This window comes from Mobula hypostoma, chromosome 11 (assembly GCF_963921235.1).
Source record: "Mobula hypostoma chromosome 11, sMobHyp1.1, whole genome shotgun sequence".
Lineage (NCBI taxonomy): Eukaryota > Metazoa > Chordata > Chondrichthyes > Myliobatiformes > Myliobatidae > Mobula > Mobula hypostoma.
Window position 1 is genome coordinate 47,170,633 of NC_086107.1, and position 18,832 is coordinate 47,189,464.

Consider the following 18,832-nt stretch of genomic DNA (forward strand, 5'->3'; position numbering starts at 1 on the left):
AATTTACTGTAACAATCATATCCTGCAGCGTGGACACACATAAAATATTCTTGATTTGAAAGGGACAAATTTATACAATCTCTCAATTTCTATGGTTCAGCTTGTATATCAAAAATTACATTTATGTGTAATAAAGCAGGTCAATGAATAGTACTAACAGCATTTTCAAGTAATTACAAATAACTAAGCTGCCATTAATACTGATCTGCACTACAAAATTAGATGGAGTATATTACTACAACTTCTGATCCTTAGAGCACTGGTCCTTAGAGCAGCAAAGGATTACTGATGTGACTTAACAAGATTTTTCTGTATTTATGATAGCAAATTTCAGACAACTTTTTTTGGCCCCAGGTTGACTGACAAATGGGTGAAATTTAGCCTTATATAAACTATATAAGTGCTTTTGATGACACTTCAAAAACAGATGACCACAAGTACTGCACTTGTCATAAGCAATTTGCATTTCAGTATGTAAATTCCACCACAGTAATTTATACTTGGAACATATTCCACTGTATGAAACAGCAAGCCTTTAAATTAGGTGTTGATTAAACTGGCAGTAGAAGCATAGAAAGAAGCAATCACTTCTCAACTCAAGAGAAGCAAGTTGACCAAAGCTTGCTCATAATTTGCATCAGATATACAGTACTATTCAACAACAAGATCTATTTTCATGATGAAGGAACACATTCACACAAAAAAAGGACTTGAGAAAAAAATACCTACATAGTTGATGAGAAAGATGTCAAAAAGTCTATCACTAGCCCAACTGATGTTAAGAACTCTACTAAGATTGTCAAACAGGTACATAAACATTAGAAATTGATTTGTTTTAATATTCAGAAATCTTAAGGACACTTCATTGACTTAATGAGCACAAATTGTATAAACAACATTAACTCTTATTCATTTTCAAAATAATTCTAAGGCAATCAAGTAAGCATACAGAACAATATGCTTTCTTAATTAAAGATGGTCTGCTAACCAAATACAGTGGATTCTGGTTAATTGGGCCATTGGTTAATCAGGACAGCCACTTATTTGGGACAACTCTTAAAGAACAAAATACTAATTGAGAAAATAGCTGGGATTCTCTTTGCTTATTTGGGACTCTATGCCACTTAATTGGGACAGGAGACTCACTAAAGTTTCTAACTAGTGTCTGTCACATGCACTTGTGTGACCATTAAATACTGCAGCGTGCTACGAGCAAACAGTTTTTAAGTAGCATCAGTTGTGTGCACTTGTGTGACCCTTCGATACTACACCATGCTTAGAGTGAACAGTTTTTAAATAGCATCAGTTTTTTTGTGTTCAAAAAGCAGGGATTTTTGTCACCAATAGTTGGCAAGAAATAAGTAGTAAGACAATACAGAATTGTTTTGCTCACTGTAGTTTCAAGCATTCAGACATGACAGACATGGCCAGGAGTGAAAATGAAACAACTTCACTACTTCAACTAGTTAGTAATTATGAAAAATGTGTGAGTATTGACAATCATCTTAAATGCTACAATAAAAAATGAAGATTTGGAGGATGCAATCATCAAAAGCATTGCACGAATCAGTCCATTTTCTGCACTAGGTGCCTGTAGAGACATTGGTCATTTATAGTCAACTGAAAGAACATGGCAGCATACTTTAGATGAATTCCTCTGTCAATAAGTATTAGGAACTACAGCTTTATATTACTGTAGAGCAAATGTTCTAATTTGTTCTTTATTTCCATTTAAATACACAATTTGTTTGCTCAGTTAAATGGTAGTTTGTCTTTTTATAAGTTTTTAACTATTTTGGCTAATTAGGGCAGATACTTAATGGGCTAAAATGTACTGGTCCCAAAGTGTCCCAATTAACCAGGATCTACTGTATCCTCAAGGATCGAGCTTTCAATTAGTAAGCTTGGCAATCAAACTCCTTTCATGGTATACAAAAGACAACTGATAGATTTCACAACAAAACAATTCATGCAATTTTTAAAAAATATCTTATAGATGAGCAACAGGTTGTTCTTACCATTTTAACATCTGGGAACTGGTGAAAGCTTTCAAACTAGTTTTGTGGTCAAAACCATTTCTAGCAGCATTAGTTTACCATGTGATTAAACTCATATAATGCTATGTGGTCCCAGAATTCAATAAAGATTTAATAAAACAAAAAATATTCCAACCAACATTTGGACAAATTCCTCCTTAACATCAATAATTTCAATAACAAATATAGCATCCCTACATGTGTGCTGAAGACGTTATTATTTATTATAAATTTTAATGAAATTTAATTAGAAATACATTTATTTCATTATATGTCAATATGTATATCTATAATTAACTGATTATATTATAAAAAACATGTTAGGTCACACATAACACAATGAATCATTCTATTAATGATCAAAAATTGGTGCAATTATTTCAGATAAGTGATTAGTTTCCAAAGCTAATAAGTATCACAGACCACACCTCTAAAGTCCCATTCCACTGTGTAGCCACACCATTCAGGAGAGTGTGTCTCACAAAATCAGCCTTAATGCTCCAGTCCTCTCATACCAATATGGTACACTGAGGCAAGATGCTGATGCACAATTTATTTGTTATATCACTTTTAACATGAGTACCAAGGTATTGCCATCACGGGTAATTCCATTTGCAAAGTAATGCTAAAGTCTCTGTACACACTAGACTTTGGGTCTACAATACAATAGCAGCTGTATTATTCAGGCTTGGAAATGGCTCTTTGCTCTTCATACTCACTGTGCTTTTCTTAATCATTCAACTTCATTCTTATCAAAACAGCACTGCTGGAGCAGATTTATGACACTATTGTAAGACGTTATAACAAGTTAATAAGATTCAGCACATTTCTGGTGATGAACGTTAAAGGAACTTCAGATTTGAGTTCTTCAGTGCATTAACACAGATGTTTAATTGAAAAACATGACAAAACTAGTTCAATCATATAGTTTTCAATTCTTTGTTAAACCCACTATTCTGATATCTAATAGAAAATAATTTGACACAAGCACCTGTAATGTCTATTATAATACAACTATATATTCCCGTTAATCCTATTTAGGAATATATACATTTTGCCACTATTTTCAATATTTAAATCAATTGTAGTTATCTCCATTATATTAATGTAGATTAAATAATCTGATCTGATTTCTTCAATAAAATTTTGCATTACAAAGCACTGGACTTTATGAGAATGATTTGATTCTGGATGAAGTGGTCCTTATAATATCATATGTCCTTCTTTATCAGAAGAATGTCCTACAAAAAAAAAGAATATTTAATTAATTCACATTTTTCAGTATTTTGAACTATTCTAATATTTAAAGAAAATGTTAAAGTTTTCTCAACCAAAATCTCTCTTGTTTAAGAATGTATTGCTCTTTGACTGTGGAAAGATGGGAAGTTAACATGTTGTTAAGTCTTCAGCAAAGGCGCCTCGTTTGACAGGTTGATGATCAATCAACAAGATGCCTTTATTTTTCGACATTATTATCGTTAAATGAAACACTGCGATAGTGTTAACATAGGACGGATACAGAAATCAAGTACAAAGTTATCAATGACTCAGAAGGAAGCAATGGAGAGAAACTTGTACTTGGTCGCTTGCAGTCTGTGTGCATGAGTGTCAGGGACCAGTTCTACTCTTCTCTAAATGATCTGATTTATTAATGCATTGTGTGGAATATGCAAAGGCACAGTGTTAAGCACTGTTGGCTAAGGCAAACTTTTTCCCAGTATTAATGTCACACAATCTTTACATAGATATGTAAAAAGGAAAAGACTGGTAAAGACAAGTGTAGGTCCCCTACAGACAGAAACAGGTGAATTGATTATGGGGAACAAGGACATGGCAGACAAATTGAATAACTACTTTGGTTCTGTCTTCACTAAGGAGGACATAAATAATCTTCCAGAAATAGTAGGGGACAGAGGGTCCAGTGAGATGGAGGAACTGAGCGAAATACATGTTAGTAGGGAAGTGGTGTTGGGTAAATTGAAGGGATTAAAGGCAGATAAATCCCCAGGGCCAGATGGTCTGCATCCCAGAGTGCTTAAGGAAGTAGCCCAAGAAATAGTGGATGCATTAGTGATAATTTTTCAAAACTCGTTAGATTCTGGATTAGTTCCTGAGGATTGGAGGGTGGCTAATGTAACCCCACTTCTTAAAAAAGGAGGGAGAGAGAAACCGGGGAATTATAGACCGGTTAGCCTCACGTCGGTGGTGGGGAAACTGCTGGAGTCAGTTATCAAAGATGTGATAACAGCACATTTGGAAAGTGGTGAAATCATCGGACAAAGTCAGCATGGATTTGTGAAAGGAAAATCATGTCTGACGAATCTCATAGAATTTTTTCAGGATGTAACTAGTAGAGTGGATAGGGGAGAACCAGTGGATGTGGTATATTTGGATTTTCAATAGGCTTTTGACAAGGTCCCACACAGGAGATTAGTGTGCAAACTTAAAGCACACGGTATTGGGGGTAAGGTATTGATGTGGATAGAGAATTGGTTAGCAGACAGGAAGCAAAGTGTGGGAATAAACGGGACCTTTTCAAAATGGCAGGCAGTGACTAGTGGGGTACCGCAAGGCTCAGTGCTGGGACCCCAGTTGTTTACAATATATATTAATGACTTGAATGAGGGAATTAAATGCAGCATCTCCAAGTTTGCGGATGACACGAAGCTGGGCGGCAGTGTTAGCAGTGAGGAGGATGCTAAGAGGATGCAGGGTGACTTGGATAGGTTGGGTGAGTGGGCAAATTTATGGCAGATGCAATTTAATGTGGATAAATGTGAAGTTATTCACTTTGGTAGCAAAAATAGGAAAACAGATTATTATCTGAATGGTGGCCGATTAGGAAAAGGGGAGGCGCAATGAGACCTGGGTGTCATTATACACCAGTCATTGAAGGTGGGCATGCAGGTACAGCAGGCGGTGAAAAAGGCGAATGGTATGCTGGCATTTATAGCGAGAGGATTCGAGTACAGGAGCAGGGAGGTATTACTGCAGTTGTACAAGGCCTTGGTGAGACCACACCTGGAGTATTGTGTGCAGTTTTCGTCTCCTAATCTGAGGAAAGACATCCTTGCCATAGAGGGAGTACAAAGAAGGTTCACCAGATTGATTCCTGGGATGGCAGGACTTTCGTATGAAGAAAGACTGGATGAACTGGGCTTGTACTCGTTGGAATTTAGAAGATTGAGGGGGGATCTGATTGAAATGTATAAAATCCTAAAGGGATTGGACAGGCTAGATGCAGGAAGATTGTTCCTGATGTTGGGGAAGTCCAGAACGAGGGGTCACAGTTTGAGGATAAAGGGGAAGCCTTTTAGGACCGAGATTAGGAAAACTTCTTCACACAGAGAGTGGTGAATCTGTGGAATTCTCTGCCACAGGAAACAGTTGAGGCCAGTTCATTGGCTATATTTAAGAGGGAGTTAGATATGGCCCTTGTGGCTATGGGGATCAGGGGGTATGGAGGGAAGGCTGGTGCAGGGTTCTGAGTTGGATGATCAGCCATGATCATAATAAATGGCGGTGCAGGCTCGAAGGGCCGAATGGCCTACTCCTGCACCTATTTTCTATGTTGCTATGTTTCTACAACATGTTCACTGCCATCGTCCTCCTCGGATGAGGATAGAAATGAGGAGAAATTACAGATTTACATATACATACTAAATAACCCATAGTATTTCAATTCCCTTCATTAAATTTCCCCCTGCTTCTGTAAAAGCTGGTCATAAAACATTTAGATGTCATGCAGCCTCTGTGGAAATGAACAAACAGTCAACGTTTTGGGTCAAAACCCCTCTTTAGGAATGGAGAGGAAGGGGGAAGATGCCAGAATAAAAAGGTGGAAAAGGGGAAGAAGAGTAGCTGGAAGGTGATAGGTGACGCCAGGTGGGTGGGAAAGGTAAAGGGCAGGAGAAGAAATCTGATAGGAGAGGAGAGTGGACCATAGGAGCAAGGGAAGGAGAAGGGGCACACCAGAGGGAGATGATAGGTAGGCGAGAAAAGGTAAGAGGCCAAAGTGGGGAATAGAAGAAGAGGGAAGTGGGAGGGAATTTTTTTAATGTCAAGTAAAAGATTAAATTAACCAATCAGCAGAATTGTCAAAAATAAAATGTTTTACTCAGAAACACTTGTAGTTATTTGTTGTTTTTTTAAATTCTGAAAATTAGCACGTGTTGAAGTAACACTAAAAAAATTAATAATTTTAAATGTGAATACTATTTAAGTAAAGTTTTCATAAATGTCTGAATGGATAATTTACAAATTCAATTATAAATACTGCAGTTAAGAAAGATAAAAGCTCCCTAAACTCTGGCATTAAACTTACACTTCATCTTCATATTCCTTTGGTGGGGACACAGCTATAACCAAGTCTATCCAGTCCTGAAACAGAAATATGATAGAAGTTTTATAGCAGAAACTGTCAAGGTCAAAATTAATGCTAACATTTATTTTTAATTTGGCTGTATTATGCGCAGGGAAACATATTGTACATATGCGAAAAAGATGAACCTTTGCATTGAATTAACCAGTTTGGTCAAACTGCGAAGGGAAGGGATTCAATCTCCAAAGAATTAGAAGAGGATTTTGCCTTCATAATTTTGATGATGAAAAGATAACAGGAATCAGTCTCACTCCTGGTTAAAATATCTTGCCAGTTGTCGCAGTCTATACCCTTATTTCACAAATGAATAGAATTTCATGTTGAAATCAATGGGAATAAACATAGAGTAGTTTCAGGAAGAAAGCAAATTTAATATTCCCAGAGACACAAGTTGAAAATTCATATCAATTTCTTGCTTTTATTACCCTACTTATTCTGAAACCTACTTTATCCAAAGTTGATGTTCTCAAACCAAAATAGATAATTGGAATCAATTCTTGATTGAATATTCCAATGAAATTATGCAACACCTTTTAGATGCTACAGAAGTGTCATTTCTCATTAGCTCTTAGGAATATTTCAAACTAGACAACGGGGTGACCCATTGGGGCAGCCTTTGAGAGAAGGGTAGTGCAGTCTGATGTGACCAGAATGAATATTAATTTTTCCTGAATGTTATTAGTATCACTTTGCTTTGGAAACTGAAGTAGAAAACCTCAGTTTATTAAAGAAGAACAACATGTACCAAAGTAAATATAGCTCCTCCTCGTTTAATGAAGGACCCTTTTGATGGCATCATTTCTGGTTTATCTGCCACCCTCGTGCCTCTAGTTGTCATTCTGGAGACGTTCAGTCCTTTCATCCCCCGTCTCTTCATCTCTTCTGCTGTTTGTTCTTTGTCTCTGATCCTGGAGACTTGCATGCCTCTCCTCCTTTGTCTCTTCTTCTCTCATCTTTTTTTGTCCTGATTCTTTGATCCTGGAGTTGTGCATCCCTGGCCTCATCTGATTCTTATTCTCTCCCTCTGCTTGCCGCTTCCCGCTTCCCGACAACATTTGGCGTAATCTCTCGACCATAATGTCCTCCTTCCCTTTCCATGTGGCATAATTAGGCTGACCATTTTTTTTTATCCTAATGTTAGATAGAAGATACGAAGCACTAACAGCAAAGGATGCTGTTTATTCTTGTTGATGTGGTTGGCACTCTCCTAAATGGACGTGATATAGTCACTGCTGTCCTTTGACTGCAGCAAAGGGTTTTATGGGTGTCTCAAAGTAGGTAATTGCAATAAGTTTTAATTATCTCTTATTGATGGGTGGCAGTTAGATCTGTCCCAATCCTGCACATGCTGATGTGATTAGCAGAATGTGACCCCTCGAAATAGAGCTGCCCTGCCCTTTTGCTCCAGTAGGTGTCACTGCTGAGGCTGGACATGCGCATGCGTTGGGCTGTCGCGTCCCGATTTCCATGATGGCCGATCTGGTCTCGGGTGATTTTGGCGAATGAGCAATTTTAAACGAATATCTAACCCTGAACTTTGCCTGCATTCTGTAAGTTAGCACATTTTAATTCGATTTAGCCAAAAAAAAGTGCCACTGTAATGCACCATTTGCGCCAATTGAAGGTCACAAACAGACAGACAGAGCATGAGAGTTTTGCATGGATCACTGAAGTAAGGAACTGATTCAGAGTCAGCAAACTACAGGGTGATAAATCACTAACTGTGAGGAGAGATAAAATATTATAGGGGTATTAATCATGCCTTTTTCTCCAGAAGCAGTCCAAAACCTGACTCTTATAAGGTGAGAGTCAACAGTAATCTGAGTGCTAAGGTAATATTAGAGACAAAAGTCATGTATAGGATCTGCAATGAAAAACCTTTGATTTTCTTATCACTTTTACTCCAAACAAAGCTCATGTGCACGTTCTTCAGATTGTGTATTTTAATTCTCATCAGGTCAAAACCTATTTCATATAAACTATTTTGCAAGCTCAGAACGTAAAATATTAGACGGAAAACAATGACTTGGAAAGTAGTGATTTTAAATCACGTTGCTCAGAAATAAGAGCAATGTGATATTAAATATTAGAAGCTTAGTAGTGCAATAGCTACAATCAATTCATATTGGCTTCTGATCTCCCAGATTTTCCTAAAGTTGAAATAACCATCCTCAGTTTTATTTTTTTTTAAACTATATGACATCACCCATCCTTATTTTCAGCTTTAATTCTCCTCTATTTCTTTTTAATGATCATTGTATGGCTCCAGTTGCTATGAATGACTCTCTGCATTTAATCATCTTATAACTCTCTGCCTTTCCTGAACAAACATATTCTCTAACTAAACATTTGCTTATCTCTCCTAAAATCCCCTCTAAGTATAGTATTTCTTTATTAGGCGACGCTGTTAGTTAGCATTATAAAAATGCAAATTTTCTCTAAAATTTACTAGTAAAAAAGCCATCACTTTATATGTGCTCCTTATCATCTGGGACCTGCAATAATAACAGTTGCTTAATAACTGCAAAGAGTTTGAAAGCTGGAATTCAACATGCACTCATCAGAAAAGGTTTCTGTCTTTCACCATCTGTTACTTTCTTTTCTGTCACACTAAACACTGGTTAAATGTGTAAAGGAAAACAAAAATCATTATTTTATTTGCACTGACATGGAAATCATGATTAAAATCAACCCTTGGACCGATATAGTTCTCAACAGACAATATGGGCAAACATGAATATGGGTATTACCAAGGTGTTCCATTGTTTGTAATCACTCTATAAACACTATGACCTTAAACAGAGATCGATTTTCAGTACACCAGTTATGGAACATGTGAATCTACTGTACATAATCAGAGAAAATATGCTAAATGGGAGGGAGGTGAGTATATGCAGAATAGATAAGATAGAAGTAATGAAAATTATGGCAAAGAGGAAAATGTGTGACAGCAAGAAAAAAAACAGTAGGAAAGAAAGTGTGATAGAACATAAGGTTTACTGTGTGTCAGAAATATAAGAAGATGTTACATGATCTCAGTCTCACGTTTGCAGAAACTACACCAACCTACTCATGAAGAGCAGTGCAAAGAAATAACTAACTGCTGCTCTGGTTTGTAACCAACTCATCAGTCTGGATGTTATAGTCTGCTGCAAAATTAAATGTACAGCTATCCACAAGTCATTCGTGGGGTGTTAAGTTATAACTGTACAGCATCCTCTATAGTGAGTTAGGACCATTGTGAACTGGGCATGAAACAACTTATATCTCAATACAAACAGATCTTTACGATGACCAAGACACGAGAGGTACTGCAGATGCTGGAAATCTAGAACAATACACACAATGTGCTGGAGGAACTCAGCAGGTCAGGCAGCATCTATGGATGGGGATAATCAGATGAGGTTTCCAGTCCTGATGAAGGGTCTCGACCCAAAACGTGGATTGTTAATTCCTACCCATAGATGCTGCCTGACCTGCCGAAATCCTCCAGCACATTATGTGTATTGCTTTACAATGACCACATTCAGTTATGTTTAGCAAATGGAAAGTGAAATAAAGGGAAGGAAAGGATGGGATTAACAACCAAAGACGTGGAAAAAATTCAGAATTCAAAAACAAAAAAAACTTCAATAAGTAAAATGGATCTGCATACTTACAAAATGAAATTTCAGTGCCTGAGAGACCATTTACTAGTAATCAATATTTAAGATATAATGTCTTTTATACTTAACAAGGCAAAAACCAAGTTTTTCCAACATTTTTCAAGTGTATAAGGGGCATATTGCACAAATCCCCATCACATATTATATGGAATGTCCTATCTCTAGAACCCACTGAACAGCAAATTGGATAGCAATCTCCTGGTTTCTGTATTTACCTGCCCCCTTGTGGACCCTGGATGTAACTATCCAAATCACTCAATACCTACCGTTAGTGATAGACTCACCACTGCAATTACTGCAGAATTAAGGTTGATTACAGCTTGCATGCCTATTGCAGCTCAGAATAGAAAAAGATAGCAAGATGCCTCCTCAGTGACATTGTAGTCCATATGAATACAGGGAGCTGACACTGGATCTCAACAGATAAAAGCCAATGCTGGTCAGCAAATATCAGGGTGCGACATCGTGCTGTGGAAGCTGAGCATTGGTGAAATAGTCCAGAGATACAAGTAGGCAACATTTGTGAATGAGAAAGGTCTGGGAATGAAAAGCTTAACATGACATCAAACAGAATTGAAAATTGTAAACATGCTACTTTAGTGACGTCCAGGAAAGCAGTTAGTGTAATCAAGAAGATAAAGATGAAGCCACCCCCTTCACAATGTACTTTCAATCCTTCCAATTTTTTGCAAAGCTCTGCTAAAACAGAATGTTGGAAAAGTAGCTTTTCCCACATTACCGCAGAAATTGCACCTCAAAAATCACTGCAGTGCTGAAGGACACCTGAAAGGTGCTGGGTTTATTTATTTAGTGATACAACACAGTACCATGCCCTTCCAGCCCAATGAACCCAGACCATCAAATTACACCATGTAACCTACTAACCGGAATGTGGGAGGCAACTGGAGCATCCGGAATAAACCCACACGGTCACGGGAAGCATGTACAAAATCATTCCCGACAGCGGCAGAACTGAGCCTGGGTCACTGGCGCTGTAATAGCATTACGCTAAATGCTACACCTACTGTGCTGTCCTCACAGTAATGTAGGGTATTAGATTGATAATATAGAGATAAAGAGATAGGGAAAAGCTGTGGGTAAAGTGAACCTAAATTTTTTCATTGTCAACATAAAGATAAAGATTAACATCTCTGGATAATGCTACTGAAATACTTCATTATAGTTTCTTCTCTTTGTTGGAGAAGACACCACAATAAACTTAGTGTCTGAGTAATATCTTAGATCTATTTTACCGGTTTCTTTTTTTGCTCAGAGAGTAAACAAACCAACATAATGGATAAAATACTTACACCACCGCTATTCCATGACTTTGCCAATGTTGTCTCAGCTTCAGGCAAGGTAGCATCGATGAGGATCTTCCCATTGACAGCCATTATTTGATCTCCCTTCACTATACCGCCTGTAAAAAAAGAAATTATAGGAAAATAACATGCTGCCTTCAAGGACGAAAAGCATTATGTTCTAAGAACTGAATACACCACTGTTTTACCTAATTTCTCTGAAGCTTGCCAACCTCAAGTATAGATTAATCTTCTTCCTGAAGAATACATTGGTTCAGCTTTTCTTAATTCAGACTGCAGCAGTTGCCTTTTACAATACAAAAGCAATGCTGCACTGCACACATTGGGAAGTGAATGCAAATTTTGGCCAGAAGTGATCAGATCAGACCTAGTCCACCAGGGAAGTTCCTAGGAGGTGCTGGAAAGGTAAATTTTAAAATATTTTTGTGGCATCCCTTGAATTCTGATATTGCACAATCCTAAAATCAGCTGAGCAGCACATGGGTGCAGGTGACTCACTGGCTCCACTTATTTCCATGAGCTCTAGGGCTTCATTCCCTTCAATGCTGTAATAATCCACAATTGGTTCTGCCCAAAAGTTAAAATCTATTCTCATGTTTTACATATTACTGCTTCAGGTGAGGCTTTATAGCTCTTTATAGTTTTCACTGAATGTTCACTGGCCCTGACAAAGTAAGGTTTTGAGAAGTATCCCAAGTAATACATTTGAAACTTTGAGTTTTACTACAGTTTGGCCATCACATTTTTGAGAAGGAACACAGCAACATTTCAAACCTTGGCTTTAATAATAGATGTACATATGATTAATTAACAATAATATGCAATAGATACATATTCTTCAAGAGGAAAATAATGGTTTTCTGCCTTTTAATTATTACTTTAAATATTCCCCGTCTGTGCAAAATCACGAACAAGTTTATATTAATCCACACTTAGCAGAGAATACAGATCCAGGTCATGTTTTGATCTGCTTACTGGAACTGAAAACTAGTTTAAACATATGACAGGATTGACTGAAAGTTCCTTTGCAGCCGGCAGTGTTAAACATTATATAGAATCGTCAGCACGTTGGATGCCCTCGCAAAATCCTGTCTGTTGAAACCTATGGAATGGATTTCAGAGGCAAAGCACAATTGAAAGGAATGGGTTTCTATCCAGTCGTAAGTGTATATTTGGTCCAGTGAAGAAAGAAATAGCCAAATGTCCTGTATTATCTACATAGAGTACACACAAAAGATGTTGTTTGGCCCATTGAGTCTATGTCAAACTTCAATTGTGCTAATCTGGATGGTAGGGTGAAATTGCACAAGGAAGAATATGAACACTCCACATAGACAACTCTGGGGGTCAGAATTGAATCTGGGTCACTACAGTTCTGAGGCGGCAGCTTTACTAACTGCACTGCTGTGTTTTCCTAGATATGGGTGGATAGGTGTTTATACGGACGGGTGTGCCCAGATTGTGTTGGTGTGGATATGTGTTGGCGATTGGGTGCAGCGTATGATGTGGTGTTTTCAGCCTGGTTGTTAGCAGGTGTGTGTGTGTTAGTGAGAGCGGTGGTGGGAGGAGAATGTGCATCATATTGGTGCAAATGCTCATGTGGTGTGTGCATTGATTGATATGGATGCTCATGTGGTGCATGTTAGTCCAAAACACTATTACAATAGTGGTATTGTACACCTGGGTAAGCAGTTTTTCCTTCTAACATTCAAATATATCAAAGGTAAAAAAAAACACTTATTTTGTGTTACCTGTTTTTACTTTTCTTGTAAATAAAACAAAAGGCTAACTGAATAGGATGTAATTAAACACTTCATTAGCTATTTTACTCATAAATTATTCAAACTTTTCCATCACTCGTCTAAACATTTTCCACCATGCATTAGCAGTCGGTAGTCCAGCACTACGACCTTTCATGTGACAAGTTGTAACCTTGGTACATTTGACAAACGTCATGAAGGAAAAAATTTAAAAGAGGGGAACACCGAAGGCTACTTCTGTCCACCATTTTGAAACAGTTGAATCGTTCAGCTCATGGTCAGCATGGTGTTGGTGCTATTCAAAATTATTTCTGATGCTATACAGAGGTATACTGTATATCCTTCTCTGCATTAGAAAATTTTCTTTAAACCTGAACTGTGTTGAAAAATTGAGATAGCTTTTTGATAAGTAAGGGACACAATAAATGGAAATGAGCAAGGTTCACGGAATGTTAGAACACGCTTGAAGGGTTAAATAACTTCCTCCTGTTTCAATATTTATAAAAGATTCACTTGACTTCATCTGAATTACCTATAATACTAAAACATCCCTTTCTACAAGTCTGAGTAAAAGAATTTCTCCTAACCACTTTCTCATCTTAAAAACTGGAAAACAATTTTCCATTTAGTAGCAAGACACAAATTCATGCTCCTTGTATTACGTTGAAATATAAAGGATAATTAAACGAAGCCGCAGTCCTATTTTAGCACACAAAATGACTGGGTTATTCTACTGTACTATGAAATTTGTACAATTCCCAGAAAGTAATCAATACCTCTCAATTTCCCTAGGATAGTGCAAGCAGACAAATTGAAAGCTAATAAAATTCAGATATCCAAAATAGATGCTCTGCAAATGAAATTAGATAGCCTGACACTCAGAGAACCCTGATCAATATCTGGCATCAGCAGGGGAGATGTGCCACACACACTGCTTAATAGTTCCAAGTAAGTAGCAATATGGTAGGCCTTAAAAGGGACCACAGCAATTACACATTCACCCACTGGGCCATTACCAGATCTCAAAGCGTTCTCATCAGTCTAATCTTCCCTGTTACATATTCCATCTCACATGCCCACCAATTCCCCCTCACCCAGATCAATTACCTTGTCACCTGTCTATACAGCATTCAATTAACCTACAAGCATATCTGTAAAATGTGGAAGGAAAGTAGAGCACCCAGGAGAAAACCGCGTTGTCACATGGGGAATATGGGATTTCTACAAAGAAAGAACCTGAGGTCAAAATCAAATCGTGCAGCACCCTCCTGCTGTAGCTGAAAAAAATTAACCTGTTTGCAGCTGACTGACTTTTTAGTGTTGGTCACTCACAAATGAAGTGTTTTGTTACTGATATCAAATGTTTGTACTGACTTCTGTTAAGCTGCTGTCCACCAGAGATTGCCTGCCATGATTTACCCTCAGGCAAATTTTATTCACTCATTGTAATTCCTGCACACAATGATATTGTTTACATACACAGTTTAATTCAACAACAAAAACAGAACCAAAAAGTCAAAACGTATGACTCATCTAAATGAGGAGGAGTGCATAACGAGACCAATGAAATATGCACAAAGTAATCCTACACACATAGAACATTATTTTAAATTTAAAAAAAACAAGGATTGGTAAAAATGAACTGATATTGGCAGGTATCTGTAAGGATTGATGGGCTGAGGCTGCCACAGACAAGTGCTTTTAAAAGCACTTGCACACACAGATGCTGTCTGTAAAATATCTTCAAGTTAGGTTTTAATATTCTTAAAGGAGAATAAAGCACAAAAAATAGTTTGTGAAGTAACTATGGGCCAAGTTTAAAAAAAATACTTTGGACTGTGCACACCATTCATTTAATGCACAAAAATGTCTGTGATAGAATTCCTAGCCAATGGCTGATTAAAATAAAGCAGACTGTTGTTATTCCAAGCTGGGATATGAATGCCTTGCTTCCCTTCTTAGGACCTTCATGTAAGAATACACATGAAGTACAATGGACAACAGTTATCTACAGAGCAGCTCAGCAACTGAGTAGGCTGACTTTTTTAAACATCTGGTAGCAAGCTGAACCAGTTCATTTGACAGGCATCTCTAGCCCCCAGAATTCATTGATGAGGCTCACAGTTTAATTTCACTCATGCTTTGGGACAGCATCTTTAAACAAGTGATATGATAGGAATTTCTCACATTTCCTTTGAAGAAGAAAACTTCCTGCCATGGTGCCCATTAGGATGAAGGCTCAAGCAGTAGAGTAGAGCTAATAGGACTTGATGTTTCAATCTCTATGATAAATTGGCACTCTCGATGTTGGCAGTGGGCTTGGAGTGGTGTCAAAAAGGGTAGGTACGTCAACGGGGTCATCAGGTGGGCACCCTCCTTCTTTGACGTTTTGTTGATAAGCCCATGACATCTCCAGAAGGCTCAACGGTGCTACCTGGCGTCCCAGATACACCCCCCTCAGTTCCATACCCTCCTGTCTTCATCTTGCAGCCCAGTTGTTGTCTTTCCCTTTAATCCAAATCCAATTACTGCTTTCTTCTACTGCATTTGACAAGGACTTGATTGCTTGTTGGAGTGAATAACCCCTCACCCCCATCTTCTTCAACAGACTGGTCGCAGATGTAGCTACAAATCCCTTACATCCCATTTCTACAGGGAAAATCTTGGTACTCCAGCCATTCTGGGCAGCTTCAGTTGCCAGTTCAGAGTACTTGGTCTTTTTTCCCTCATGAGTTTCTTCAACACCATCTTCCCATGGTACTGTCAATGATGAATGATGATCCTGAACCACTGGCCATTTTTGAAGACAATTCTTCTAGACATGTGTTGCTGCTAATAATAGCATTCTTGCACAAGAACCTTTAATTTCAGCACTATTATTAGGATTGTTTTTACATTAAATCATTGTCATTGACTAAAACCAGAGAATAGATCAATATTCATTAAACTCTGGTGACCATAACCAACAATACTTCATTGACTTTTAGGCAACTTCTGCTGTTTGCCAGATCTTTCTTTGTTTCTTTCCTCTTTGAACTAATGCCAGATCCCAATGAATGACCTCAAGTCATAACAGAACAAGTACAGCTGTCATTATTTATTCATAAATGTCATTCCTATACATTAACTCAAATTCAAAATATAATGAAATTGCAAGATATTTATTATTATCTATACATTCCATTACCAGAGTTAATTCAAAAGAAGATGAAATACAAAAAGTAAGTTTTCACTGATTTTAGTAAAGAGAAGAATAAAATAAGAAACCATTTATGGGACTAGGCTTCTAATTTAAAGATAATTATGTTCATAATTTAAAATTGTCCAGTTATTTTGCAGAGCCTTTCTCCAAATGTTAACCCAAATATTTCTAATAGAAAGCATTACGAAGCATGCTGCAATCTCAAGAGTCCCTTGTGGGTTGGGTGGGGAGTTGGAGGCACAATGATACTTTGAAATTTGCTTCACTTTACATGTCCTTATCAATGAAAAATGATAATTCCACACCAAATAAGGGTCTAGTGAGATTGTCATAATATTCAAAGCATGAACACTTGAAAACTATATTATTAAAGGCAATGTATGCTGCGTAAATTTTACTTTATGCATTGTGACTTTTTACAAAGCAGTTAATTATACAGAAATATAATACCTACTATTAATGTCCACTAAATACTGTGCTACTATCTGTCATTTTATACATGGTTGATTTCATTACTTGTAACACTACCTCTATCAGCTGTCACTACATAAATGAAAGGAATTAGAAACCAATAATGTCATGAGCATAGTCTGAAAGATGTCTCCAATTCAAATGTCCAGTGATCTATGCTTTCATTTTAATATAATATCTCAAAAGACATGTTGTGATAGTTTTTTTGTCGTTCATCACTGATTAATCATGAACACTACCTCGCTATTTTTGCACTACCTAGTTATATAAATATTATAATTTATAGTATTTTTATATATTACACTGTACTGCTGTACAGTATCATGTACTGTATCATGTGTGAGCTCTGCAGTCAACATCAGTAGACTACGTACATGGAATAAGGGAATACTAACAGTAAGCCTGATCTGATCACAAATAGAACTGGGATGATTGGAGCCTCAGAATAATGATCAAATTAAAGCAATAAGCTTTTCTTCTGCTCAAAAGTAGGGTATAAATCAATATGTTTTGCTCCTATAGAGAACGATTACTGTAATTAGCATTGATGGTTGGATTGGTACTCCAAGCCACCCCCTAGAGCCATTCATATAAATGACAATAAACTTACTTTGAACTTCGAATGTGCAAGAATTGAACTTCCCGAGAGACCCTGCCACTATAAATCTCGGGTTCATCCGGCAGCAATGTGACATACTTGGTTCACCACAGCCCTGCCACAGAGTTTGTTAGTTACTGCCTGTTATGCCGCTGGTGTTTAGGGCAGCAATAAATGTCAGTAGCTTCCTCTTGCTTTTCACTGCAGTCAGTTATGCAAGTCCCAGACGGAGACTCAGGAATACCATTGCACTCAGATGTGAAAGGACTCTTCATTGCTGTTTCTGTAACAATTTTATTTTACCAGTCAGGGTTGTCAGCTCTGAAGTTGGAGGGTCTCTCCCCTTTGACCTGTTCGGCAGGGGTGATCCTACCTAGAGGCAAAGCATAAAGCCACGACTCCAGCCAACATAGCACTCTGGGTCATTGAGGCACGCAAGTCTTCAAACCCAGTGACAAGGTTGTGATCCTCTTGGAGCCCTGCCATGGAGGAATTCGAGAATTCATGTTTGTTGGCCTACATGTTAGGAAAGGTTTATTAATAAGAGATGCAGACGATTCAGGTAGCAGAATCAAAGGGAATGTCAGGAATTTTAAAGAACCTTGGAACTATGGAAAAATCATATTATTTTATTTATGTAGTCCCTTTATTCATATATTTGAAAGCTTAAATTTGTACTGTTGGTTTGGTGTAATATTTTGGGTGATATTTCCCTTTGTGAATACAGAGCATCTTGCTTTTAATCTGTATCACAGTTTTTGCTTTAACATATCAGAGTTTACATTACTGCACTGTCATCTGCAGGTCAGCCTGGTTTCAGACGTATCTAATTGCAAAATATTGGACTCCTCTGAAACAGAAGCAGATCATAGTCACTGGTATGGCTTTTGAATTCAAACACATCCAGCTTAGGTTTTACTTGCAACGTTGTCAAATTTGGCTTAACCTGTTCAGGGGTCTTTTGACACAATCACAATAAAAGCAGTGTAAGAGAAAATTTGTTGAAGTCTTAGGCTGAGAATTGAACTGAATTAAATAAAGGATTAATGTAAATTGGGCCAACTGGATATTCCGGGTAAGTTAATATCTGCTAACTCAAGTTTGCAAAAGCTTTGGCATTGGGAGCTCTGGTTTGTTTCAACATAGTGTTCAACACAGTTGCACTTTTGTTGTGTGAGTCGCACTGACTGCCAAATGGAAAGTGGGTTGACACTTGCTTTGCCGGTGGCAGCTGGATGTACGTGTAGTAGGCAGATTGTGATGACAAGCAACATCTGATGCTGATTTGATGTTGCCACAGCCAAATTACTAACACCATCTGTGGATCTTGCACAGCCAGACACATGATCAGCAATAGGAAAGATGTCCATCAGAGCTATTTTAATGGCTTCATCAAC

General features: G+C 37.6%; 1 protein-coding gene across 3 annotated transcripts in view; it reads right to left on the minus strand.

Moving 5' to 3' along the window:
• Window positions 1-812: 812 nt before the first annotated feature.
• Window positions 813-18,832, minus strand: part of ush1c (Usher syndrome 1C) — a 184,186-nt gene continuing 166,166 nt past the window's right edge. Inside the window, exons 24-26 of one of the 3 annotated variants that reach the window (XM_063061999.1) lie at window positions 11,393-11,502; window positions 6,361-6,416; window positions 813-3,277 (exon numbers count right to left, since the gene is read on the minus strand). In XM_063061999.1, coding sequence (XP_062918069.1) covers window positions 3,265-3,277; window positions 6,361-6,416; window positions 11,393-11,502 — 179 coding nt within the window. In that variant the 3' untranslated portion in view covers window positions 813-3,264. The remainder of the gene's footprint in view (window positions 3,278-6,360; window positions 6,417-11,392; window positions 11,503-18,832) is intronic. The other 2 variants (XM_063061998.1, XM_063061997.1) reach the window with 2 other exon arrangements.